A 24385-nucleotide genomic window follows, 5' to 3' on the forward strand; every position below is an offset into this window, starting at 1 on the left:
CTGGTTACCGCCTCCACCATCACAGCAGCCCTGGAGGGCCAGGCCGCCCAGGGCTCTAGGTCTGTGTCCCCAGGCCAGGGTGGCAGGCCCGGGGATGGCTCAGCCCCTGGAGATGATTTTCTGGAAGATGAACGAGGGTGTGCTCCTGCTTCCCCAGTCAGGGGCAGGTCCTGACCATGGGGCTCACCTGGCACCAAGAACACCACCAGACGCCACGCGAGCTAAAATCCATACAAACATTTATTCTGTCCCTGCCTCGGGTTGGGGGGCGGGGGGAAGGGCTCAGGACCCTAGGAGGAGCTGCAGGCCTTTACAGACAGCCCCTGGGGAAGGTGGGGCTCTGGCAGGAAGACAGGGTCCAGAGGCTGATGGGCCCTGGAGGGGTCCAGAAGGCGAGGCCCTGGGGGGGGTGGTGGCAGGGGGGCTGGCTTGGTTCCCAGAGGTCACGGAGTCCAGGTGGGTTTGGAGAGGTCAGTTCCCACCCATCCGGCCCAGGCCAGGGTGGACTCTTGGTCCTGGTGGCTGCCAAGGGGCCAGCATGTCGGCTCCTGGCCCTCCAACCTCTCCCCCTGCCCCACCCCCAACAGGGAAGGCAGCACCAGGATCTTGCTTCTCCAGGTGGGAAAGACAACTGTGCGAGTTGTCAGGTTTAAATTACGAATAATAAAAATAACAATACAAAATAAAAAAACCCCTGTCTCAAACACACCCACAAAAAGCCTGCCCAACAGGAGGAGGGGCAGGAGGCCTGGCTGCTAGGGATGCAGCAGGGCCCACGGTGGCGGGCCGGGTGGGGTCTGTCCCGGCCTCCTCCGGGAGTCAGCAGCAGTCTCCAGAGGACAGGAGGCGGGGGCGGCGCAAGGGGCCGGGTGGGGGGCAGGGCTCCAGGTGGTCTTGGCGTGGGGCTCTCGTGCCGCCGGCTCGTCCCGTTCTCTGTTTCCATGTCTTGGCGACGTGGACAGGGTTAGCTCTCGAGATTTATTGCACTGTTTTGGAAGAGGCCTGGGGTAGAGGCCGGGCCGGGGCTGCGGGGAAGGCGGGCAGGCGGCAGCAGTCACCGCTTGGTCTTGGCGTCTTCTCGGATCTTCCAGATCACCAGGTGCATGCAGGCGCTGGCATCCTCGCTGGAGCTGTGCCCGTCCACTGCAAGGCAGGGATGCAGGGTGGGGGGATGCGTCACGGTGGGCTCACCCCCAGGCCCGGCGCTGCCGCCCCGCCGCCCCCAGCTCACCGTTGTCCTGGATGATCTGTCTGAGGTAGTCGGCCATGAGGTTCCGCAGGGAGCGCTTGTAGGGGAGGCCCAGGCGGTGCGGGAAGAGCACGGACGTGTCCACCACGGTGCTGTGGATGACCTGTGGGCGGGCAGCTGGGCAGAGACCACAGGGCCAGGGCCCCAGGGCCAGGGTAGGAAGGTGCCCGGGGTCAGACCATCCAGCTCCTGCCCCGCCCCCCACCCCACTGAGGGCCCAGGGCCCAGGACCTTGGACGAGTGGAGCCCGGGGAAGCAGGCAGTACCTTCAAGGCCAGCAGGTCGCTTTCCAGGCTGTGTCCGATGAGGACGGTGTCGGCGCTGAACATACTCAGCAGGACGGCCTGGACGTCCCGGAGCGAGATGCTCGTGTCGGCGAGGTCAGCCTCGGTCACCCCTGAAAACCTGGGGTGGGCAGAGTGGGGGCCTGAGGGTAGCTAGGGAGGGATCTGGGGTTCCCAAGCTGGAAGCCGGGGGTGGGGAGAGGGGCACTGGGGCCACACCTGGTGTTGTAGTCGACGATCTCATTGTCCGGCTTGACGAAGGTGTCGTAAACCACCTGCATGGCCGTGTCCACCACTGTGACTCGAGTCAGCTCCAGGCCGTACGTGGTATAGGACTGCGCAGCCGGGAGGGCTCACGTGACAACGCGCCCTCCCCACCCCGAGCCCTGGGGGGGCTCCCAGGGCTCCTCTGGGAGCCGGAGCAGGCGTGAACCCGGGGTACCCTCACTAAGCCCCAGCACCCCCCAGTGTGCACGCCAGTCCTGAGGAAACAGCCATGTGGCTCGGCATGCCTGGGGTGGGCCGGGGGGCGAGGCCAAAGCTTCTACTTGGCGGTGGGGGAAAAGCCCGCTCTCAGAAGCCGCCGGCAAGGTGGCCAGACACAGCCTGAGCCACGAGGGAGGCTGGCACCTGCCGCCGGCCGCGGCTCTTCCCCTCACCTGCTCTATCCTGAGACCCATGCCTGCTGCAAGCTGCAGGGCCGCCACCGAGCACATGCGGCGCGCAACTCACCATTTCACAGTCGAGGGCAAAGATCCCTGGGTGAGCATCTTCCGAAAGTTCTTTATCGAAAGTCTTCACAAAGCCTTCGAGGTTTTCCTTACGGCCGTCCTGCACGTGTTGCTGCGGGCAGAGAGAGGAAGGCCGGTGAGGCTGGTGGGCTCGGGCCGGACCGGGAAGGGCCAGGCTGGCGCCAGGCGGTGTCTGGGAGACACCCCCCCTTTCCAAGGCCACACCAGAGGCACACAGATGAAAGGACAGGGAAGGGGGGGTCGGGGCTCCAGCGCAGGCTGCCCCTCATTTCCAGCCAGGCCGGGGGTGCTCCCCAGACAGGGAGGCCCCAAGCAGGGCCTGCGAGACCTACCTTGGCGACCTGACAGCCGGTGGAGCCGATGGCCGCCGAGCAGCATGTGTACTGAGTCTCCCAGCCGCCGGCCACTGGAAGGGAGGGGACGGTCAGGGCCGGGCCTCCCGGAGGCCCACCCCATGCCTCCCATGCACAACGGTGGCCCCCGCCGGGCCAGGACAGGTTTCCCACAGAGGAGGGGCGGGTCCCGTGAGTCAGGCATTTCCACCTCCTCCCTGGGGGTGCTGCGGGGGGGCTCACCTCGGTTCCGGCGGAGCCGCCCCCAGTGATAGTAGCACTCCTCCTCGCGCACGCAGCGGCCTGACGTGGACACGAGGTACTCGGTGCCACACCGGCAGCAGATTCTGCAGGATGCTGCGGGGAGGGAGTGGTGGGCGGCAGGGCTGAGGCATGAGGCCCCGAGCCCCCTGCGTCTGTCCCTTGCTCAGCGTCACGCCCCCTCTGCCCAGACAGCCCTCCGTGAGCCGCCCCTGCCCGCCCCAAGCACGGGTGCTCAAGCCCACTCACAGTCCTTGGGCTTCTTCTCCTCAGCCGTGAAGATGACGGCACCCCCCGGCCGCTCGGGGTGCGGGAAGGGGTAGCCATTCTCCTTGAGCTGGTCCTCGGTGAGCAGGTACTCCTTGAGGCGGCCGTACAGGGCGGCCCCTGGGGACAGCCGGGACAGGCGGTCAGCCCACAGCAAGGCCGCGGAGGGCCAGGCAGGTGAGCAGGGGGGCAGGCCTGGCGGGGGGTGGGGGAGGCTAAAGCGCTGCCACAGTGGACCCCAGGTGGTCAGGCTGGACTGCTGGAGGGACCAGGCTCACCTTTCAGATCCTCCACCCGGGGGCTGCTCGGGCGGCTGAGTGAGAAGCTGGTCTTGGTGGCCAACTTGCCCCCCAGCACCATCTCATGCGACACAACCCTCCGGCCGCTGGTTTCTGGAAGTGGGGGGAGGATAAACTATGCTCAGGCTCCCGAGTGCACCCCCACCCTCTGTGGTGGCCCGTCCCCTGGCTGGCTCCTCACTACCCAGTCAGGAGAGGCCTGACCATCTGTGACCTGGGGGCAGCCACCCTGCTGCGCCCACCTTAACTCTTTTGGGACTGGCTGCTGGTGGTCCCAGGGCACGGGGGAGATTTAAGGGCCTTCCGGGGGCTCCGTGGACCCTGCCCAGGAGGAGCTGTGGGGGGCGGAGGCAGGAGCAGGAGAGCAGGGAAGTGTGCACAGTGACGGCTTAATGTGCCTTCGAGAGGCAGTAATGAAACGTCGTCCCGGAGCTGAGTGCACAGAGCAGGCCGTGTGAGCTTCGCCTTTGAAGAGGCCGCCCCATTAGCGGGGGGCCCCTCGGCTCGAGAGAGCCAGCTCGCTGAGGAGGGTGGCTAATAGCGAGAAGAGGCGGTGATGAGGGCGTGGGGCCAACCAGGAACCGGCACCCACCGCGGCGTTTCCCACAGCCTTTTGTCAGGGTCCCACGTCTCTGGCTCCCACAGCCTGGGGGTGAGCGCCCTGGCTGCACCCCCACCCCCTGCCCAATTTACTGTTGAGGCCGGGCACAGAGCTGGAGGCCAGGGGAGCCTGGGGACCTCTGCTAGAGGCGCAGACCTGACTCTTCCAGACGTGAGCGCCCCAGGCCCCCGCCCCCCAGGCCCGATTTACTGTTGAGGCCGGGCGCAGAGCCGGGGGCCAGGCCCCGCAGCCTTTTGAGGGTGTTCACGGCGACACTCAAGTAGACGTTCCTGCTGGGGCTGCGGTCATAGGCCAGCTTTTCCTCGTTCAGCGCCTGAGGAGACACACACGCCGTTCAGCCCCAGGACCCGGGGACCTGGGCCTGGGAGCGGCCCCTCAGCCTACGACCCGGCCGGGCCTGCACATGCACCAGCCTGCTATCCCCCCAGCTGGCTGGCGGCCACCTGCCGGGGTCACGCACCTTCTCTATGGCTTCCTGGTTGGAAGAGCAGAACTTGAGACACTCCTCAATGAACAGGTTCAGATACCGTTGGCGGATGACCGTGGGGACTTTGCCCCCAAACTCTTTTGGGATAATGGGCTTCTTTAAACTCTAGGGAAGACACAGACCCATCAGAGGCGGCATGTCCCTGCCTGGTCCTCCGACGCATTCTCAGAACCCACAGGGAGTCGCACATGCAGTGGACTCTGGTAACTGGCAGGGTCGCCGCTGGTTCACTGGCGCCAAGAGACCACCCCAGCAGTGTGGACAAGAGAGGAAACTGAGGGCAGGAGGGGGTGGGGCACGTGGCCCCTGTGCCCCCTGCTCAGTCTCTCTGAACCGCAGCTGCCCTAGGCGATGGGGGTGCAGAGGGAGCGGGCAGGGGGAGGCTCCTGCGGGGAGAAGCGTACTCACCTGTAAAGATGGGCTGTGGGCGACGCGCTTGGGGGTGACGGTGGTGGTGGTCTTGGACGCCATGCCCGACAACGTGCGTGCCTTCAGGGGCTGGCTGCCCGGCTCGGGGCCATTGGGAGGCTGGCTGCTGCTGGCGGCGAGGGCCCTCTTGGCACCTGTGGGGGCTGGCGGGGCACAGGGTCCGTGAGTGCAGGAGGAGAGCACGCCCATCACCGAGCTGCAGAGCACCAAGCAGCCACGGTCGTTCAGGGTCAGCAGGACGTGCATCTCGGAGCACAGGGGGAAGGGCCGGGCTGTGGGGCAGGGGCTATGGAATGACATTAGGCTCTATCTGCTTTCGGGCAAGTCCATCGAGAACGGGGAAACACAAATGGGGCTTTGGAGGCCGGCTCAGGCAACGTCGCCGCCGGGGTGGTCCGGCGAGTGGCAGGGCACGTGGGGAGCCTTTGCCACATGTTCCGGCCCCCGACTCCGAGGCATTGACGTATGAGGGAGGAAAGGCCCTGGCTCCTGGGCTGAGGACCAGAGGGTATAGGATGCCCCTGGCCTGGTCATTGTGACCAGCTGGCCTGCCTGCCACCACCTGTGTGTTCTGCCTCTCCCTTTGATGAGGTCACAAACCAAACAGTCTCCCGCCCCCCCCCCAGGGAGGACGGCACCCGCCTGTGGGGCCGTTTCCGAGGGCTCCAGGAGGGGGCAGGGCCTGGGGGAGGTGGTGTGGGTGCGTGCGTGCATGCACGGGGCCTCGGACCAGCCCTGCTCCCGGGTCTGGCCGTGACAAAACGGGAGGTGAGGAGAGCAGAGAGCAGAGCTTCCCGGGCGAGACGCTGGGCCCCCAAGCCGGCTGTGGCCATCCCTACACCAGGGTCTGCTTCTGCACGCGGGGCGGGACACCGCCCTTCTGAGCACGGGAAAACAGCTCAGGTCCACTTAGACAGAAACTTCTCGTGCAGCACCTGGGGCACGCGTGGAAAAGAAAGCCAGCACGGAGCGTCAGATGGGACTCCTGAGACCTCAGGTGGGTCCCACTGCCACACAGGGAGGTGGCCACAGTGCCTACGAACGCCAGACTCCCCGCGGGATGGCGCCACCCCCAGCGTGTATGGCGAGGACCGTGTGCCAGGAATGACGGTGCGACTCGGCCGCAGGCGGAAGCTGTGGCTTTGTGAGAGAGCTGCGTCCCAGGACCCACACGGCTCGGGGTCCTCTCCCTCAGCCGCTGCCGAAAACCGTCAGCCAACGCCTCTCGCCATCGGCTTCTAACTGGGGAGCGCCGGGGTGGGGACAGGGCCGGCAGTGCAGACAGCTTATCCTGAAAAAGGTCCTTGGCAGCAGGGAAAAGCAGGGCCGGCTACGGACGCCTGCATTTGTAGGACTAGCCCGTGGGGCCACACCCCTGGGTCTTCTGGGGGGTGTTTGAACCCTGGGAGGGGCCTCCCCTAGCCAAGCTGCCTCTATATCTGAACAAGCCCTCCTGAGCCCCCTCCCACTTCCTCAGCGCCAGACACCGCTGACCCTGAGACACCCATGAGGGTCCCGCCCGTCAGCCCGCGGAGGCGTAAACCGGCTGCCCCGGCGGGGCACGTGCCCCTCAGAGCAGGAGGAGGGTGGGAGACAGCCTCCGAGCCCTCCAGACCAGCTGAGAGCCTCCAGCCACACCTGGGCAGGAGCCTGGGGCTCCGCCCACACACGACCCTGCAGCCAGCTCCCTGCTTCTGGCATCGCTGTCCAGGGCCCGGTGCCCACATTCAGACCGGCCCCCACCCGGCCACCCGCCTCCAATACCCCAGGAGCCCGGGGGAGGCAAGGACACAAAGACCAGAGGCAGGGACAGGAGTGTCACGGCGAGACCTCTGGGTCTGCTACAGAGACAAACGATGGGAGAAAGACAGCCCTCAGACTCCACAGCCAGCAGCCCACTACCAGCACCAAAGCCAGGAAAGGCCCAGGGCCGCTGGACACTGCACCAGGCCCGACTGCTAACAGTCGGAGACCTTTATCCCATCTCACGGACAAGCACGCTGAGGCCCCAGATGGGCCCTGTTCCAGGCCACCATCGCTGGCAGAAGCAGAGCCTGGCCTTGGGCCCCTCCATCACTCCCGAGCCCCTGTGCCCCAGAACTTACCGGCAGCCAGGCGGGGGTTGGGGACATGGGCGATCCTCCTCTTCTCGCCAGGGGCTGCGATATGGATGGAGGAGGGCTTCTCGGCCGGCTGCTGGGTAGCCTGGAGCCAGGTGGCAGAGTCCCTCTGGGCCTGCTGGGCCCGCCGATAGCATACCTCCTGGGCGGTAGGAGGCCGGGCAGGGGGAGCTGGGCCTCTCCTCACGGGCTCTGCCTGGGTGATGACAAATTCCAGGGTGTGGCTGTAGGTCGGGGGCACCCAGAGCAGGCCAGGTGGGGCAAAGAGCTGACAGTACGGCCACCGGCAGGAAGACAAGGGCTCCAGGGCCTGGGTGAGGCCAGCTGCCCTGGGGCTGCCTTCTGCGGTCTTGGATACCCTGGCCGGAACCAAGGGGCTTAGCACATTAGGTCTCAAACTCATGTTGCCTTGCTGTCCCGGAGCGGCGCACCTCCGCAGCCTTGTTCTCTTGGCTTCTGCCTTCAGAATGCCCAGGCCGAGCCTTCGGCCCTGATAATGGACACACCCACTACGTGGGTGGGAATCCCCAGCCCCGATTGGATTAGCACGCCAATCCAATCCGCTGGATTCAACTCTCTCCAGCCTCCAGCTTCACCAGGGGAGGGGTCCGTGATTGAATCAACCAGAGCTCCCAGGTGCTGGCCAGGAGCCCCACCCTCTGCCCCAGTCTTCCCCTATGCAGCTCACCTCAGCCACCAACAACTGTTCCCGTCTCCAGAGTGGAAACCGGAGCTCAGGACAGTCGGGCCACCTCTCCAGGATCACACAGCCACACCTTCCAGCCAGCACCGGGCCATGCTGTGTAACCCTGCTGGAGGACGGCCGCTCCGGAGCCGCCCTTCACGTCGCCCTCCCTGCAGTGCCCCGTTCCCCCAGCACGCAGCACAGTCTGAAGACTAGAGGTGGGGTCCACGCATTTCTGTCCCAGGACACAGGCAGCTGTCAGCAGGGGACGCTCTCTCTCCTACCAGCCTCTACTCAGGACCCAAAGCAGACTCTTACCTCCTTGCCTTGCTTGGAAAGGTGAGAAATTCTCCTCTTCTGCCCAGGGAACAGAGTGGTCAGACCCGAATGCCCCTTGTCTTCAATCTTCTCTTCCTTGGGGGGCTGAAACACACATCCATCCCTCAACAAGGTTCCTCCCTCGGGCCTCACCTCCCACACCAATGCAGCAGGCTCCCAGACCTGAGCCGGGGTGAGGTGGGAATGCAATGATGCCCTCAAGGGAGGGGCTCCCAGGTCTTGAGATATGATGTGGGGCCCTCACCTCCAACCCCCACCCACTCACAGGTGAGGAAACAGGCCCCCCAGCACATCTCCTGCAGACACACCCCAGCCCCCGGTGGGACCCGGGCCTCGGCCAAAGCAGTCTCGCACCCAGGTCACTGCCTCCTGCTCCCCTCCCTTGCCCGCTCACACGGGGCAGCTCAGAAACACAGGAACGGGGCAGAGAAATCTGACTGGCACCACCTCAAAGGTCTGTGAACAGAACGGGGCCGTAAAGGACAGGGTGGCCCGGGCGGGACTTTGCAAGCCCCCAGAAGCTAGGGGTTTCCGAGCTTTGTGGAAAGCAGGCTCCCTCTGGTGGCCGACATAGGGACACTGGCAAGCAGAGCCGGAAAGGTTGGGGCTGGCCCAGGTTGGGGGTGGTGGAGAGGAGGGAAGAGGTGGCGGTGCACCACACAACTTGGCCCAGGACGGTCTCGCCCTCAAGCCGCCTCTTTGTGGACAAGGCGGGCTGGAGGGTGGGGGGGCCAGCAGGCAGCCCCCAAGGGTTCCTGACCGAGGAAGGATGGGAGCACCCCCGCAGCAGCCACAGGGGCCCTGGGGAGGGGGCTCACCTGCCGGGCCAGCCGGCCCCTGTCCTCCGTCTTGACGCTGGTGGACTCGTTGAAGATGCGCAGGCACTCCTCCATGGGGTCTGAGTCGAAGTCGACCTCCTTCTCCAGAGCAGAGTAGTCCACGCCCCCGCCCGCCCCAGACGCTGAGGAGGAGGAGGAGCACGAGGAGGGGGAGGGGGAGGCGGGGGCGGGCCGGGCAGGTGGAGGGGCCTTGAGGCGCTTGCGCGGCCCCTGAGCGGCCGAGCAGCCCTGGCTGCTGTCCGAGTCGGAGTCAGAGTCGGAGTCCGAGGTGGAGCTGAGGCGCGGCGGGGCGGAGGGGGGCGCCACCGCCGTGGGCCCCGGGCCTTCATCCTCGCTCTCGTCCCCGAAGAGGTCTGCGTGGCTCAGGGCCCGCTTCTGCAGCTTGGGGGCGTCCCGGGAGGCACCCTCGTCCAGCGAGCGGGCCTTCCGCTCAGCCAGCTTCCCCGACGTGGTCTTCCCGCCGGTCCTGTTTGGCAGCTGGTGGACACCCCCACGGTCGGGCCGGCTTTTCCCTGAGCTGGCCACCGGGGTGGCCGAAGATGGCTTTTTCTTGGTCCCTTCGGGCTGCTCGGCCCTGTGCCGGGGGCTGCCGGCCTGCGGGCCCCTCTGGTCTGCACAGGGCTTCCCGGCTGGCCTCCCGTGCTCTCCGTCTTTGCCCCTGTCCTTCTTCCGGACGCCATCCTTGTGGCCAGGGGCAGGCAGCGCCCCACTTTTCTTCTTCTTGGGTCTTCCCTGCTTGGAGCCCCCGGGCTCCCGGGAGGCCCTGGATGGGGAGCTGGGCTTGGCCACAGGTGCCCCCCCGGGACCCTTGGGGGGCTGCCCGAGGTCCTCCACATCGTACTGCACCGCCATCTCCTTGGTCTCCCGCAGGCCACCCTCCTCAGTGTCCTGGCCCTCCCTGGAGCCTGGCTGCCCAGGGGCCTTGCTCTCGGGGCCCACCTGGGCTCTCGGGGGGCTTGTGGTGACAGGCGCGGCAGCCGGAGCCGCGGCGGCATCATCATCCGAGTCGGAGAACCTGGCGTCACAGCCGGCGAAGGGGTCACAGGGCTTCTTGAGGGCGGGCGTGTAAGGCTCGCTACCCCGGGAGCCCCTGGGCCTCTTGGGGGCCCTGTCGTCCTTGGAGCTGGCCCTGCTGAGCAGCCGGGCGGAGAAGTTGGACAGCGGGTCATACTCCAAATCCGTGGACGGCTTGGAGTCATCCAACACATACTTGCTGCTGGGGACGGGGCGGCCGTATCGCTGGGGCTGGCTCACAGCCTTGGGGACGTACTCCAGGGTGCTGCCACCCCCTCCGCTATGGCCCTGCACCCGATCCAGAGAGGCCAACGAGTACTTACTGCCTGCCTCGGCAGCGGCGGCCAGAGGGGTGGGCTGGTAGCTGGCATCAGGGCTTAACAGGCCAGGGCGGCCACCAGGGTTATAATCGAAGGAGAGTGGGAAGGCATCCTCGTCCAGGCCAGCGGCAGGGCAAGCGGTGGGGCCTCGGGGCGCCATGGCAGGGGCCTCAGCAGAGCTGTGCTCGCGGGCTGTCTCCAGGAGCTCTTGGTACCGCCGCTGCTCGAGCTCCACCTCCGTGCGCACGGCCTCAATGGCCTGATTGACCAGCTCCAGCTCCAGGATGTCCGAGCGGGGCTCATCCCCTCTGCCCAGGGCTCCATTCTCCCTCTGCACAGGGGGCTTGGGCAGCTCGGGGTTGTACGGATCATAACCAAGCCCTGAAATGGGAAGTGGGAGAAAAGAGCAGTAAGCGGGCCCGGTAAAGCAGCAGCCGCACGAGCCAATGGGGACCACTGTCTCAATCTGGGCCTCACCCCCGAGGCCAACAGGGAAGAATGTCGAACCAGCAGAGAACCAGAACCAACTGGGGGCTGGGCCTCCAGCAAACCCCCAGGGAGGCTCTGCCAGCAGGTCAAGGTTTCCAGAGTGCGCCCCCCCCCCCCCGCTCCCCATGCAGGCCCTATCCTGCATCGGCTGACAGGCAGAGGAAGCAGAACCGGGACCCAGAAGCACAGTCACCTGGTCCACAGACCTCCAGGCACAGGTCGTGGAGCTGGCACAGCCAAGGGGGGTGGAGACTTTACCGACTGGACAAGTGAAATCTGGGAGCTGGGGCGAGAATGGGAGTCCCCTGGGCCCAGCCCACAGTGAAGCCACAGCAGGCTACTTCCTGAAAAGGGAAGCTGGGAGCGTGTGCAAGGGGGGCCTGCCAGCCAGGCAGCCAGAGACGCAGCCCCCCAGGTGGGGCGGGAATGTGCAGAGCTCATTCAGGGTCAGGGCCTAGGGGAGGGGGAAGCAGAGGGCCACTCTAGAGGTGTCACCTGTAGGGCTCCCTGCAGTGAAGTCCACAGGGCTGTGCAGTTGCCAGGAGAACACGGATGCCCACCACTAGGTAGCCCCACGATGCTTTTAAGGGAAAAGGTAAGACAGAATGCGATCCATACCACGGTCCCACGGTGTAAAAAAGAAAAAACCACTGTATGTTCAAATCGCATTCTGAGAACACCAAATGGGGTGGAGAGCAAAGCTTACATCCTCTTAAGGTGGTTGTTTTTTTAAAGTTTATTATTATTTTTTAGTAACCTCTACACCCAACACGGAGCTTGAACTCAGGACCCCGAGATTAGGAGTTGCACGCTCTCCCGGAAGAGCCGGCCTGGTGCCCCAACCTTTTAATGTTTCCATCAATCTGAAGAGTCCCCACCTCCACCAGCAGCTGTGAGATAGATAATTCTGGTTATGTTCCGCGTTCCGGGGCCTATGCTCCAAGCCCAGCACAACCAAAGCCCCCACTGACTGCACAAAACTCATAGGAGACTCTCTATACAGACAGAAGGACAGAAACTAAATACGCAAGCAAACGAAGCCCAATGTTCCAAGAAAGGAATAACATACCATATTCAAATACACCATGTACAAATATTCCGGAATTGAAAGAGTTCATCATTAGAAGTCCTGTCCGAAATTTTATTTTCTTTCAAAGATTTTATTTATCTGAGAGACAGTGAGGGCACAAGTGAGGTGATGGGCAGAGGGAGAAGCAGATTCCCTCTTGAGCAGGGAGCCTGATGTGGGGCTCGATCCCAGGACTCCAGGATCATGACCTGAGCCGAAGGCAGACACTTCACCGACTGAGCCCCCCAGGTACCCATGTATGAACTTTTCGAATCACTAATTACGAACCACAGCTCTACGCCTATAACTAACGTAACACTGTGCATCAACTGTATTCAAACGACATTTTTAAAAAAGTCTTATCAGAGTTAATTCTACAGGGTCTCCAAAGAAAACCTCGCTAGATCTCATGCCCTGTGGCTGGCAGCATAACAGCCGATTCTCCGCTGGAACCTCCAGAAGGAGCCAGCCCTGCCCACACCTGGAGGCAGCCCAGGGCAGGTATTCTGGACCTCTGCCCTTCAGAGCCTCCAGATGAGGACTCTGTGGTTTTGAGGCCCCCAGTCCGTGGGAATGTGCTACCGCGGCCCCAGGGCACTCCAGCAGCATCACTGAGCGAGAAAGTACAGTAGACAGGAAACTGCCCTGACCTGAGCCTTCAGGACAGGGAGCTCTGCAGGGGCCAGCGGCTGGGCCTGGGGCTGCCTGGGGCCCAAGGCCAGGAAGGGATCGTTGTAGGCACGTCACTGGGCATTAACCTGGAATCTAGGTTTTGATTGTATTCGGAAGAAAGGAAGTGATGCTTCAAACCACCGAGGACACGCCAGGACTGTGGGTCAGAGACAGGGAGGCAAAGTCGAACACCCAACACCGAGCTGGGGTGCTGAGGAGTGGTCAGCTTGTGCCCGCCTCACAGCTGAAAACTCCCAGACGGGGTGGCAACGGTGGAAGCAGAATGTACCGCCACCCTCCCAGCCCACCCTGACCCACAATCAGTCCGAAGGCACCAATGGGAGACTCGCTCTGGCCCAGCTCCACCTGAGTGAACAGAGAGGAGCCCTCCCCTCGGAAGTCCTGGCTTCTAGCAGAGAGAGGCCCAGACCGGCCACAAGCTGGGGGGCACGGGCATGTCCACTGAGGGGCTGGACTGGTGGATCTCAAGGGGGCCTCCAGCCCAGCCCACCTCATGGGAATACCCATCCCCAGGGGCTGGGAACGGATGGGGTTCTTTCCCTAGCCCTCACCACGGAGAAGGGCTACAAACAATATACACGTCTAGGGCGCCTGGGGGCTCAGTTGGTCCAGCGGCTGCCTTCCGCTCAGGTCATGATCTTAGGGTCCTGGGATCGAGCCCCATGCCGGGCTCCCTGCTCAGCGGGGAGCCTGCTTCTCTTCTCCCTCTGCCCCTCCCCTTGCTCACGCTGGCTCTGTCTCGGTCTCTCAAATAAATAAAATCTTTCAAAAAACAAAAAAACCAAATAGCCAGGAGCCCCTCAGCCCTGTTTCAAAGTAATGAGGTCAGTTCAGGCCTCCGGCCACTTCACATTTTGAAAAAAAGGGTTTTCCCCCAAGTGCATCTGTGCTGAGGTGGAGACCCCAAGGGAGGGAGAGAGGAGGGCCTACAAAGGCCTGAAGGCCGCCTTGTTAACTCGGGGTGGCGGGGGGGACGGACCTGAGGCAGAGGCACAAGGAGGGAGGTTGTCCTGTGTCCCACCTTGGAGCCTGCATCAGCACTGTAAGGGAACCCCACCTGCTCCACCCCCGCCAGCCTGCCAGCCTCCAAGCCTCCTGGCCTCTCAGACGCAAAGGCGCAAGTGCACTTGGGGTCCTAGCAGCTCGGACTCTGAAGGGAGTGCAGCTCCTGGCTGAGCCCAGTCCAAGCACCTGGCCCCTTGATTGGAGCATCCAGAAGCCCTGCCAATGTGGGGCATTTTCAGTCCCAGCTGGAGGCTGCCTCCCCAACCACAGAGCAGAAGAAACCGCCCTCAGTGGGCCTAAGAAGGTCGAGGCCAAGCCCCGCCCCTCTGGGTCTCAGGCTCCCCACTGGTACTATGAGACTTCATCGGCAGCCTGAGGCCTCCAACAGGTCTAGAAGCTCCGAGCACAGCTTCAAAGTGAGCACAAGGGGCCCAGAGTTCGGTCCCTGCAGACGGGCCCACTGCGCCCCAGCCAAGGTTACCTGAGGCTTCTGGGAGGGGGACCTTCCTGGCACCTAGCCCCCGGCCCCACCCTGCCTCGCAGGGCTGGGACCTTGGGGGGCCTGTCAAAACTGGAGAAGCTCCCCCCAAAAATGTTTTACAAGCTGCCGGGTGCCCCAGGGGCATTGCCCACCCACCTGCGGGAGCACATCAGAAGGCTCTGGGTGGGTGGCACCTAGAGAGCTCGGGAAGGGGCATGGGGCGCCTTGGAAGGCACCTTCTAATTATCAGGAAATTCATTTGGATGGAAGCCAAGGGGCAGTTCCCTTGGGGATTTGTACCTGGTAAGCAAGCATTTGGTAAACAAGATTAATTAGGCTGTTTTTCAAAAAAGGAAAAAGTCACCAAATGCCCCTTCCCATACCCACGCCCTCCCCCCAGCCCAGCTAGGCCCAGCCTTCCCCTCAGGCGCTGGAGCCCTGGTTCTGTGCCCGCCAAGGCCACACACCCACTGGGACCTGCCCTGCTGAAGGAGAGAGCTGCCCTCCCAGTGCTGCTGTCCTGCCACTTTCTCTGACCACCCGTTTCTGGGATAGGCTTCCAGCACCGGGGACACCAGGCCTGCTTCCCCAACCCCACGAGGCAAGGCCAAACCCCCACTGTCCAGGGCCATCGGTCCCTGAGTGCAAAAATCCACACGGAGCTGGGGCTGAGTGAGCCCCAGACAGGGCAGCACCCTGAGCAGCCGCCTCCGATCCCCCAACCCCCCCTCTGCCGGGAAACACCCTAGCCTGGGCCCCATCTGTGCCTCTGCGCCCCCGCTCCCACCGCACCCCGGCTCCAGAAAACATGATGCGCCCTCCTGCAAAGGCACGCGGGACTAACAAGACAGCCGAACACAGAGGCCCCAACGGGGGAGCGCACAAACCCCACCGTGAACCTCAGGAGGCGCTCAGGCCTCCCTCACAATCGTCCTGCCCCAAGTCTGCCCATTCCACAGATAAGGAGGCTGAGTCTTGGCCAGCCGGGCTGCTCCCTAAGTTTCACCCAGTTGGTGAGAGGGTTGACCCCAAAGCCTAGGTCCAGAAAGGAGTCCTGGTGCTGCCAACCGACCCTGTCTGCTGGCTGTTGCCCCAGCCCTCCTCCCAGGCTGCCCAGGTCCAAAGATGATAAGCACACAGTGGTCCCAACCCGGCTTCCCGCTCTGATAAGACCTCAGCTGAACTCTCCTCCAACCCCGGGGGCAGCCAAAGCCTGCTGACCCTGTATGGGGGGGCGGTGGGGACACAGGGAGGAGACAGTCCCTACAGCACATGAGATAAGCAGGACACGAGGGTTAGTCACTGGAGAGACTAAACCCACCCAGGCCGGGAGCTGCGTAGGAGGCAGAGGCCTTGCAAGGAAAAGGAGGGATGCACCTGTAAGACCACTGTGGTAGAAAGGACAGCGGCTACCTGCCAGCCCTGGTTTGGCCGGAATGCAGGCCAACTGGGGCTCAGAGGGTCTGAGCACCCACCCCTCACTTTGGGCTTTTCTGATCACCCCCCACCAAGGGGCAAAGGAGCCCCCCAGGTCCTCAGAGAGGCTCACCATCACTACTCTCCTCCAGGCCCAGAGTCTCCATTCCTGAGCACCGTCCTACCCCCAGGGTAGGATGCCATCACGCCCCGCGCCTGGACATCCAAGTGCCCGCTGGACAGGGCAGGAGCCTGAAGCCCAGGGTCAAAGTACCTGGCCACTCACTCGTTCTGGAGCAGAGGGGAGAGTGCTGGGACTGCCTGTGGCACTCCAAACACCTAGGAAAAGAAGAAAGCCAGCCAATAGGAGGAGATGCGCAAGAGCGCACGTGGAGGGACACCTGCTATGTGCCTGATGAGGAGGCTGGGCCGAGGGGAGCAGGCCAGGGTCCGCCTCCACCTCCAGGGCAGACTGATGATGCTGGAGGGCTCCACACACCGCTCAACGCTCAGAGCCCGGGGCAGCCTCCCCTCAGCTCTAAAGCCCCCACCCCAGAATAAAGTGCAAGGGCTCCAAGGGAAAGAAAGAGGGCCCCAGCCAGCCCTGAGACCACCACCTAACTGGGCTCCCTCTGGAAATCACTGGCCACACAGCTACTGGGCTGCCCCTTCCCTAAGTTGTGATCCCAGAGCACCTGGACAAGAGTGGCCTGGAGGCAGCCACGGCCCAGCGCTGAGCCTGCTGTTCCTCGTAACCGTGACGGGAGTTCAGCTACGCTTCTAAACTATAGGGAAGCCTCCAGGACAGGATAAAAACACAAAAAGCACACAGAAACACCGAGAAGAGCAGCAGAGGGGCCAGGCTCCAGTGGGCCTCCTGCGGTACAGCGGGAGGGTGGCCTGCTCTCCGCTGCCCTCGTCACCAGCCCATGGGGGCACCAAGCCGATTTCATGGTCCCAATACAGGAAATGTTAAGAGCTCTCTTGCTCTGGGGGCGCCCGGGTAGCGCAGTCGTTAAATGTCTGCCTTCGGCTCAGGGCGTGATCCCGGCATTCCGGGATCGAGCCCCACATCGGGCTCCTCCGCTGGGAGCCTTTCTTCCTCTCCCACTCCCCCTGCTGTGTTCCCTCTCTCGCTGGCTGTCTCTCTGTCACATAAATAAGTAAAATCTTTAGGAAAAAAAAAAAAGGGCTCTCTCGCTCTGGCCCCGGTACACTTCCAACTCCCCAAACATGGCAGCCAGTGGGTATCCCGGGGTCACCTTCCTCCACAACGGAGGCTCCTGGGAGGGCCTCTGGGCGGCCAGCAGCCTAGGAACACCGCAGCGTCCTCAGGGTGAAGCAGCGGGGAGGGGGAGAAGGAAAGCCACACCTCTCACGGCCATTCCTGGACGGTGGAGCCAAGACAGCAGGGCGCCAGCTGCGTCCCCCCGAGAAAGAGCCTACGCACCAAGGTCACACGTGAGCATCACTGGCTTTTATTACTCGACCCCAGAGGCAGGTGGTGGGGAGGAGTGACGAGGGCCAGCCCCCACCCCTCCTTCACATCTGGGACCAGCTTCCTGCCCAGAGCCTGATGGCCTCTGTCTCAGCGACTCCTCCAGGCAGCCCTTCCAGATCCTCCCTGCAGAACCAGTGGGACCAAGCTGTTGGGACAGGCCCGCGCTCTTTCCTAGGTACCCAGCACAATGCTGAGGCATGGGTGCATGAAGGGGGGCCCCAGGGCTTTCAGGTCCTGTCTCCTGCTCTTGGAGGGCCCTCAGGGCCACTCTGCTGGAGAAGGGAACACAGATCTCTCAGGACATACAACTGTGATGTGTGCCCATCAACTGGCAGGGGACGGATCTGGCCTCTAGGACACACAAGGACAAGCATGACCAGGGTGCGCCTGGAGTGAATGCAGTCCCAGTGCCGCTCAGACACACCCTCCCTGTCACCTCCCGGGCCTTGCCCCCTCCTGTCCCCTGCTGTCCAGCAGCGCAACATGCTGACCGCCTGGCTGCCCGCCACACCCCGGGCCACAGGTGAGCTGGCCGGCACAAACGTCTGCAATGGTTCGTGGAGTGAACCCCACTCCCCCAGACACAGGCCCCTGTGGTGACCAGAGGATTCAGTCCCTGCGGCACAGACAGCCCCCAGCAGCCACACAGGAAAGCCAACCGGCTCTGAGCACAGCCCTCCATCTGTGTCTCTGGGGTGGTGTGGCCAGACCGCAGCAGGGCTCCAGAAGGACCATCACGAGTCAGCGTGACAACAATGACCCCTGCTGGAGCCGCTGGGGGTGACAGCGATGCTGGGGTGCAACCTCCCTCCCCCCCCACACCCCCAGTCCCTCCAAACCACACAACAGGAAAACCTTCCAGGCCTTCCACTGCGCTGTCTCCCAGCCCCAATCCTGGATTAATTGCCATCCCCCCACGCCCCGCCACTTCCAGCCACCAGGCAAACTTCTACCCATCCTTCGAAGCCCAGCTCAGGAACTACTTGCACAGGGACACTTGCCTGATGTCCCTGCAACCCCCAGGGCCAACTGCGCTCTCTCCTGGACCCCAGCCCATATCTGTGCTGGGGGACACTCATCCTCAGCTTCCGAAGCACCCCCGCCCCAGCACCGGCTCACAGTTACGTACCGAATTCAGACACATCAAGACGACACTGAGGCCCAGGTGTACCTGTGTGTCAACACGTGTCCAGGCCAAGGCCACGGCTTGTGGAACAGCCAACCCCACCCTCAGAGCACCCAGGGTCTGGGCCCCCCAGCAGCTCCCACCCTGTCTTCCTCCAGCCAACAAAAGCCGTGAGCGGGAAGGCAGTTCCCCCAGATGTGTTTCTCGGCTCTCACTGCCCCCACGCAGCCTGCTGTGGCCAGGCCCTCCGCAGGGCCATTTCCAGAAAACAGTAGCTAAGGGAAGCCGCCAGACCAATGGCCCTCACATGGCAAGCATGCACGCCTGCTTCCTCAAAAGGCACGGGCCAACCACGCACAAGCCCTGGAAGATGCAGCTTATCACGGAGGAGGAGAGCAGGCAGCTCGGAGACCCCCATGACCCCGCAGTCCACCTAGACGGTCCCGGCTCCAGGGCCCAGCGCTGGCTGCTGCTCTGCACCTCCTCCTTGGTACCCGGCTCTCGGCTGTGAGTCAGATCACAGCAGCCGGCCTCCCCGCCGCACGGGCACACGGGGAGCCGCAGGATCCCGCACTATCACCTCGGCACGCCCCGTGTGGCTCCGTGAAGCCGGCCGAGTGCAGAGGGGGCGGGAGGGGGCGACGAGGCAAGGAAGAAGGCTCCCACGACACGGCCCATGGAGGGCCCAGGTCACGACCCGTTTCACAGAAAGGCTAACTGAGGCACAGGCGGTAATGCTGACCAGCTGGAGGCCAGGACACCCCCCACCCAGGACAGGCTCTTTGCACAACAGAAAGCAAAGCCAGAATGCCTCCGTTGGGGGCTGCACTCCCCCTGCGAGGGCTGACAGCCAGCCACGGTGCCCGCACCTCTGCTCTGGAGCCCCTGGAGCACTCGGGGTGGGGACGTGCGCAAGCACCACGCGCAGGGCTCCTGAGCTCCCCTCAGCTGGCTTGGCTGTCCCCGCCAACCCCGCCCAGACGCTGGGGGCTGAGGAGTTGCCTCAATCTCACTCGGCACCACAGGCTGGATAAATGTGCACGTGTAGGGGAAGGGGCACTCTGCGCACTGTGGGGGGCGCTGAGCAGCGTCCCCGGCCCCCACCCGCTCGGCACCAGGAGCGCCCCTGAATTAACAACCACAAGCTTCCCCAGACACCACCCAGCGTCCCCTAGGGGCAGGATCGCAGGGAGAGACCCACGGCTCTGCTAACGCTGAGCAAAAACACTTTAAAATACAAAACCAGCTATACGTCTGTGGCTCAAACCTAGATCAGGGCAAGAAGGAAGGTTTTTTTAAGGGTCTCAGGCCATCCGGAGGGGCTGCCAGGTGTGGGAAGCCCGAGGCACAGTCCCAGGATGGCCTCTCGCCTCAGAAACAGAATCCGCTTAATCAGTGCAGCACGATGGTGACGACGGACGACAGCCACAAAGCCTCTTCTGCGGAAGGCCGGAGGGAGGCCAGCACGCTGGCAGAGGCAGGACTCAGGGCAACTTATAAAACATGTTTCTTCTGACTCTTCAGTACTGTCCAGTGTTTTTAAAATGAATGCTACTCCGAGTCATGAAGAAAAGTGCTTTGAACAGAGGCAATGTGTGGGCTTCACCAGATGGGACTGTCCGAAACCACGACAGTGACGCGGTCTGGTGCGAGCGGCGAATTCAGGGCTTTGAGATCCCCGGCACCTCGCCTCCAATCCCATCCTCACAGAAAACCCAGAGCAACAAGACAGTAAGACCACCAGCAACAGTGCTGAGGGCGTCTCCTCTGGGAGGCTGCAGGCCTGGGTCCCTGGGGCTGCGGCATCCTGGGAGGGGCGGGGGGTGCCGCTTCAAGAGAAAGTAAAGTGGCCTCTGCAAGAAACACCCTATGACCAAGAGACACTGGGTGATGCCTAGGGACATCTGTTGTTGTCACAACCGGGGTAGGGGGTGTCACGACTGGGGGTGCTCCTGGCACGGAGGAGGTGAGGGCCCAGGATGCTCCCCACCCAGAGCATGACTGGCCCCAAAGTCCAGTTTCTACTATTCTTCCAACCAGCTTCACAGCTCCCACCGCACACTAAGCAGGAGGCCCCAGCAGGCCAGACTCCAGGCCACACTGCCCCCCAGCTAGCAAAGGCACTCCAGGCTCCGTGCACACCCTGGCTAGGCCTCCAGACACAAAAGGCAATGCTGCTCTCTGCTGAGGTTTTCTCTCAGGATCCGTTCTTTCCCAGTATCAGGGGAGAGAAATATCCCCAGCATTCACTTGTGATGAGAAAGTGCCGGACGTGGGAGAGCACGCTTCCATTCCATCTCGGAAGATACCATCACGTGATGGTGGGAAGCGGGCCCCCACGTGAAACCTGCTGGTACCCTGCCTGACGAGGGAGCAGCTGAGGGGCAGCGTGGCCAGCGACCTGCCCGGCGCCGCCATCCCCCGGGGGCTGCCTGTTACCGTGCCTTTGCCCCTCCCACCCTGGGTCAGCTCACAGAGGAAACAAACGCCACCCTCTTCGGGGATGCGCTTATTTCTCTGGTCTCCACCCCCTCCTCTTCCTGACTTCCTCAAAGAGCAGGGCTTGCTCTCCAGACCATCAGGGGTCGTCAAGGGTATCACGCGACGCCCAGGGGAGGGCTAGCCCCAGCCACACAGCCGTGAGCACTCCTGCCTTCCAGACTGTCCTCAGGTCTCAGCACTCAAGTCCTGCAATTCTGTCTTCCCAGGTCTCACTGTCCCCTGCCAGCCCCAGGGCAGGGTGCTGAGCCTGACACACAGTGGGTGCCCCAGTGTGTGTGTGGGACACAGGTGCTGAACAGCGGGCACTGGATGAAGATGGTAAGTGTGGCAAGGGCCTGACTGCCCAGACTCAATCCCACCCGCTTACCAGCCGTTCACACACAGGAGAGCGGCTCCCCATCTCTGGGCCTCAGTTTGCTCATCGTAAAATGGGGACAATCACCCCTACCACGGAGAGTCCTAGAGACCCTGCCCGAGTGTATGTTGCCACCACCGGGCAGTACCACACCCGAGTTTGCAAGTGGGAATCCTGAAGTGCACACGGGGTGCGGTGGGGGTGGGGCTGGCTCTGCAGGGCTGTAAGGAACAGGATCCCTGGCCCAGCCGCCTGGTGCCCACTGGCCCAAGACCGGAGGTGCTGGGCCTCACAGGGACTCCCAGAGCCCACCTGCAGGCGGCTCCCACCCAGCACCTTAGCAACTTTGTTGCTTAAAAATGAGTCCAAGCAAACCCGGCCCGGCCCAGCCCACCCTTGCCAGAACACCTCTGCTTGGGCCGTGCACATCTGGACTGCTGCGGCCTCTTCCAGCCGAAAAGAAACCAGGCTTGTCAAAATCTGGAGCAGGGGAAGCTGAATCAGGCAGGGAAAGAACGAGGCACACACTCTCCCCTGGCCTCCTCAGAGGGCAGCAACCCCATAAGCATGCCACAGAGAAGGAAACAAAGGGTCAGAGAAGCTCAAAGCAAGAAAGAAGCAGAGCTGGGCTTTGACCCCGCCCCTCTGCAGGGGAGGCAGTGTTCTATCAGAAAGCAGACCTTTCCCCTTCCTTTCCTGTCCTGCAAAAGGAAAATACAGACCTACTGGGGAGAGGGGTAGGCAGTTGCATTTTTTCCCACAGCAAGTGGGCCAGACAGAACTACATGACCAAACCGGTTCTCAAAAATGATCCTTTGGGAAACTAACTGGCCATCTGTGAGGCAGAAAAAAATGTAAAAAGTGACTTACCGTGGGAAGAACACATGAATAGAGAAATCAACACCCCAGAGTTCAGAAGGCTGGAAGATAACATGTGAACTTGGGGCCAAGTCACAATGTCAGTGGCATAAGGGTGTGGTCCTGCCCTCTCCGTACTAACCGTGAGAAACCCAGAAATCAGGGGGCTCTTTGCAAAGCACTACACACAATACCAAGACGTAAATAAACAGAGTCAAAACACTGTGCTTCAATAGAAGAGCTGGGCATCGACTCCCACGTGCCCCCCCGGCCCCCACTGGACCTGGGAGAAGCATGACCTGACGCTAAGGTACCAGTGTTTTCCCCACAGCAGCAGCTTCCCAGCAGCCACACCCGAAGCCCACACAGCTCTGAACGCCCCGTGCCCGCCACAGGTGTAGAACCAGACAACGAATGCTTGCATCTGGTCAGCTGCAGACAGCTGCAGGTGCCAGGGGGCTAAGCAAACTTATGTGAGAAATTGGAAAATTCTACTTTTCTTTTCCTGACAAAATGGAAAAACAGGCGTATTATTTAACTCTAGCCAACATGCTCCTCTTTTGAAGAAGGTTCCGAAACGATCATTTTTTAATAGGGAAAAACTGAGGAAATGTGACACTGAGACCGAAGGAAGAAGTCTGGGTCTTATGGAAAGGGGGAGCCAGTCCTGAAGGACAGAGGTCACCGGTGGGAGCTTGAGTTTCCTTCAGAAAGAATGACACCACCTAATCCTCCCTCCGAACCTTTCCCTGTGATGTCCTTCTTTCCCCCGTTCTTAAAGACTCAACTCAAATCCCACACCTCCTACGAGAAGCCTTCCTGATTCCTCCCAGCTTTCACCAAACTCTGCCATGACAAGGACAATCCGCACGATGATACGATGTGCAGTCCATCAACATTCTCCGCGCAACCGAAAGGAGGTAATTCCCAGGAAGCCTACTCCCCCTCCCGTCCCAGTCACTTGGGTTTGACTTACTCCCTGTCCAGTCGCATCTGACACACAGTAGTTGCTCCTAAGACCCCCCTAACTGCACTCCTGGAGACGCGGAGAGGGAAAGCAGCGCGGCCACGGACCAGAGCTGCCACAAGCATCTGGGTTGGGGGAGCGGGGGAATGGTTCACCCCACCGGGGAGCTCGGGCGCCAGTAAACGCAGAGAAGTCCAGGGCCTGCCGACCGGTGTCAGCCGCGCTCAGCGTTCGGCCTGCGTTAGCTCACTCCACCCTCGCGACAGCTCTAGGAGGGCATGCCCCCTGGTTGTTTACATCGTATGCTCCCGGAAACGGAGGCTCACCGACATCCCGCGCAGTGCACCGGGCCCGGGGGTGGGTGGCCCCCGTCCCGGCTGGGGAAACGACGCCCACCAGCGTGTGGAGAGGGGGCTGGGCCGAGAACCGGGCGCCGGGAAAGTCCTGGCGGCGGGGTCTAGGCCTGGGCCGGGGAGCCGAGCCCTGCTCGGGCATTACCTGCTGTGGGGGGCGCCGCTCCGCCGCCCACAAGCGCGCCGGGGCCCCGGGCCCCGCGGTGCCGGAAGTGGCAGTAGGGCCGCCGGCAGGGCCCCCCGGGCGCCCCAGCCCAGTAGGGGCAGTCGATGGCCCGGAAGAAACCGGTGGAGCGTAGCATGGTCCGTCCCGAAGCGGGACCCCGGCCCGGAGCCGCCCGGGCCCCCGGGCCGCTCACTGGCGCCGCGGTCGCCGCCGCCCGCGCCTCACGGACCCCGCCGCCGCCATCTTGCTCCGAGGCCCCCGCAGGCCCCCGGGACGCCGCCGCAAGGGACCTCGGGAGCGGCTGCCCGCAGCGCGCCTGCTCAGAAACGCCTGTACTCGAGGGACCGAGGCGCGTCGCGGACGCATGGGCCGGGACAGACGGCCGCGGGAGGAGGGATGGAGCACGCGGGCGCCCCGATCTGCCGCCTCCAGGAGCTTCGCCGGTGCCGCCGCCCGGCCCTCCGAAGCGGCAGCCGAGCCATCTTCAGCCCGAGGCCCCGACGGCGCCTGGGCTGTCCACCGCGCGCCTGATCAGGGAGACAAAAAAAAAAAAAAAAAAAAAAAAGAATCCCTCAGGACCCAGCTGTCGTTCACTTTTAATTGGCGTTTTATTAGCATGTTGCCCTGACGTGCCCCCTGCTGGACGAGGCGAGTCTTGCGGGCGCGTCTTCCCGGTACCTCGGAACCCGGCTGAGTTACCCCTAAAACTCTCCTCCGCCCTGGCTGTCAATCAGTGAGTGCTTGTGGGCAGTCGCTCGTGTGTTCACATAAAACGGGGTGCCTACCGTCTGCCAGGACCTGCCCTAGATGCTGCGTGGGACCAGACACAGGAGGGACAAGGGGGGGGGCGAGGGGAGGCCAACATCTTAAGGAACAGTTATGAGAATGGGGCGCCTGGCTGGCTCAGTCGTAGAGCCTGCGACTCTCGATCCCGGGGTCGTGAGTTGGAGCTTTGGACATACAGAGTTTACTTTTTTAAAAAAAAATCGTAAGACTGACCCACTGCGTGTTGGTGGGATTATAAAATGGTGCAGCCTCTCTGGAAAGCAGTATGGCGGTTCCTCAAAAAGCTCAAAGCACGACTACCCGATGACCCAGCAGTCCC

At 62.8% G+C, this 24385-nt stretch overlaps 1 protein-coding gene and 1 long non-coding RNA gene across 4 annotated transcripts; one reads left to right on the forward strand and one right to left on the reverse strand.

Annotated features, from left to right (window-relative positions):
* Nucleotides 1-222: 222 nt before the first annotated feature.
* Nucleotides 223-23560, reverse strand: REXO1 (RNA exonuclease 1 homolog). Of its 3 annotated transcripts, none has more exons than XM_034657408.1 (16): nt 23260-23560; nt 8945-10680; nt 8106-8210; nt 7088-7298; nt 4962-5125; nt 4527-4658; nt 4256-4379; nt 3424-3537; nt 3128-3265; nt 2861-2974; nt 2618-2691; nt 2266-2376; nt 1753-1868; nt 1516-1654; nt 1232-1352; nt 223-1143 (listed from the first exon to the last, which is right to left on the reverse strand). In XM_034657408.1, exons 1-16 carry the CDS (start codon nt 23414-23416, stop codon nt 1055-1057), a joined length of 3645 nt encoding a protein of 1214 aa, XP_034513299.1. In that variant the 5' UTR covers nt 23417-23560; the 3' UTR covers nt 223-1054. The 3 variants fall into 3 exon arrangements, with proteins under 3 accessions (XP_034513299.1, XP_034513300.1, XP_034513301.1); XM_034657409.1 differs by having other exon boundaries at nt 1232-1366; XM_034657410.1 differs by lacking the exon at nt 23260-23560 and adding an exon at nt 22771-23034.
* On the forward strand, nt 5693-7891 carry LOC117801821. The gene is made up of 3 exons (XR_004624542.1): nt 5693-5750; nt 5915-5979; nt 7822-7891. It is a non-coding gene; the product is annotated as an uncharacterized LOC117801821 (long non-coding RNA).
* Nucleotides 23561-24385: the final 825 nt, after the last annotated feature.

This window comes from Ailuropoda melanoleuca, chromosome 4 (genome assembly GCF_002007445.2).
Source record: "Ailuropoda melanoleuca isolate Jingjing chromosome 4, ASM200744v2, whole genome shotgun sequence".
Lineage (NCBI taxonomy): Eukaryota > Metazoa > Chordata > Mammalia > Carnivora > Ursidae > Ailuropoda > Ailuropoda melanoleuca.

Excerpts from the sequence above, each read along its gene's own strand:
- REXO1 (XM_034657408.1), bottom strand. The coding sequence starts at position 23,416 with ATGCTACGCTCCACCGGTTTCTTCCGGGCCATCGACTGCCCCTACTGG. Across the intron at positions 4,380-4,526 it reads ACCAGGAAGCCATAGAGAAG|GCGCTGAACGAGGAAAAGCT; the intron begins GTGCGTGACCCC and ends GTGTCTCCTCAG. Across the intron at positions 3,266-3,423 it reads CCGGGTGGAGGATCTGAAAG|GGGCCGCCCTGTACGGCCGC; the intron begins GTGAGCCTGGTC and ends GGCTGTCCCCAG.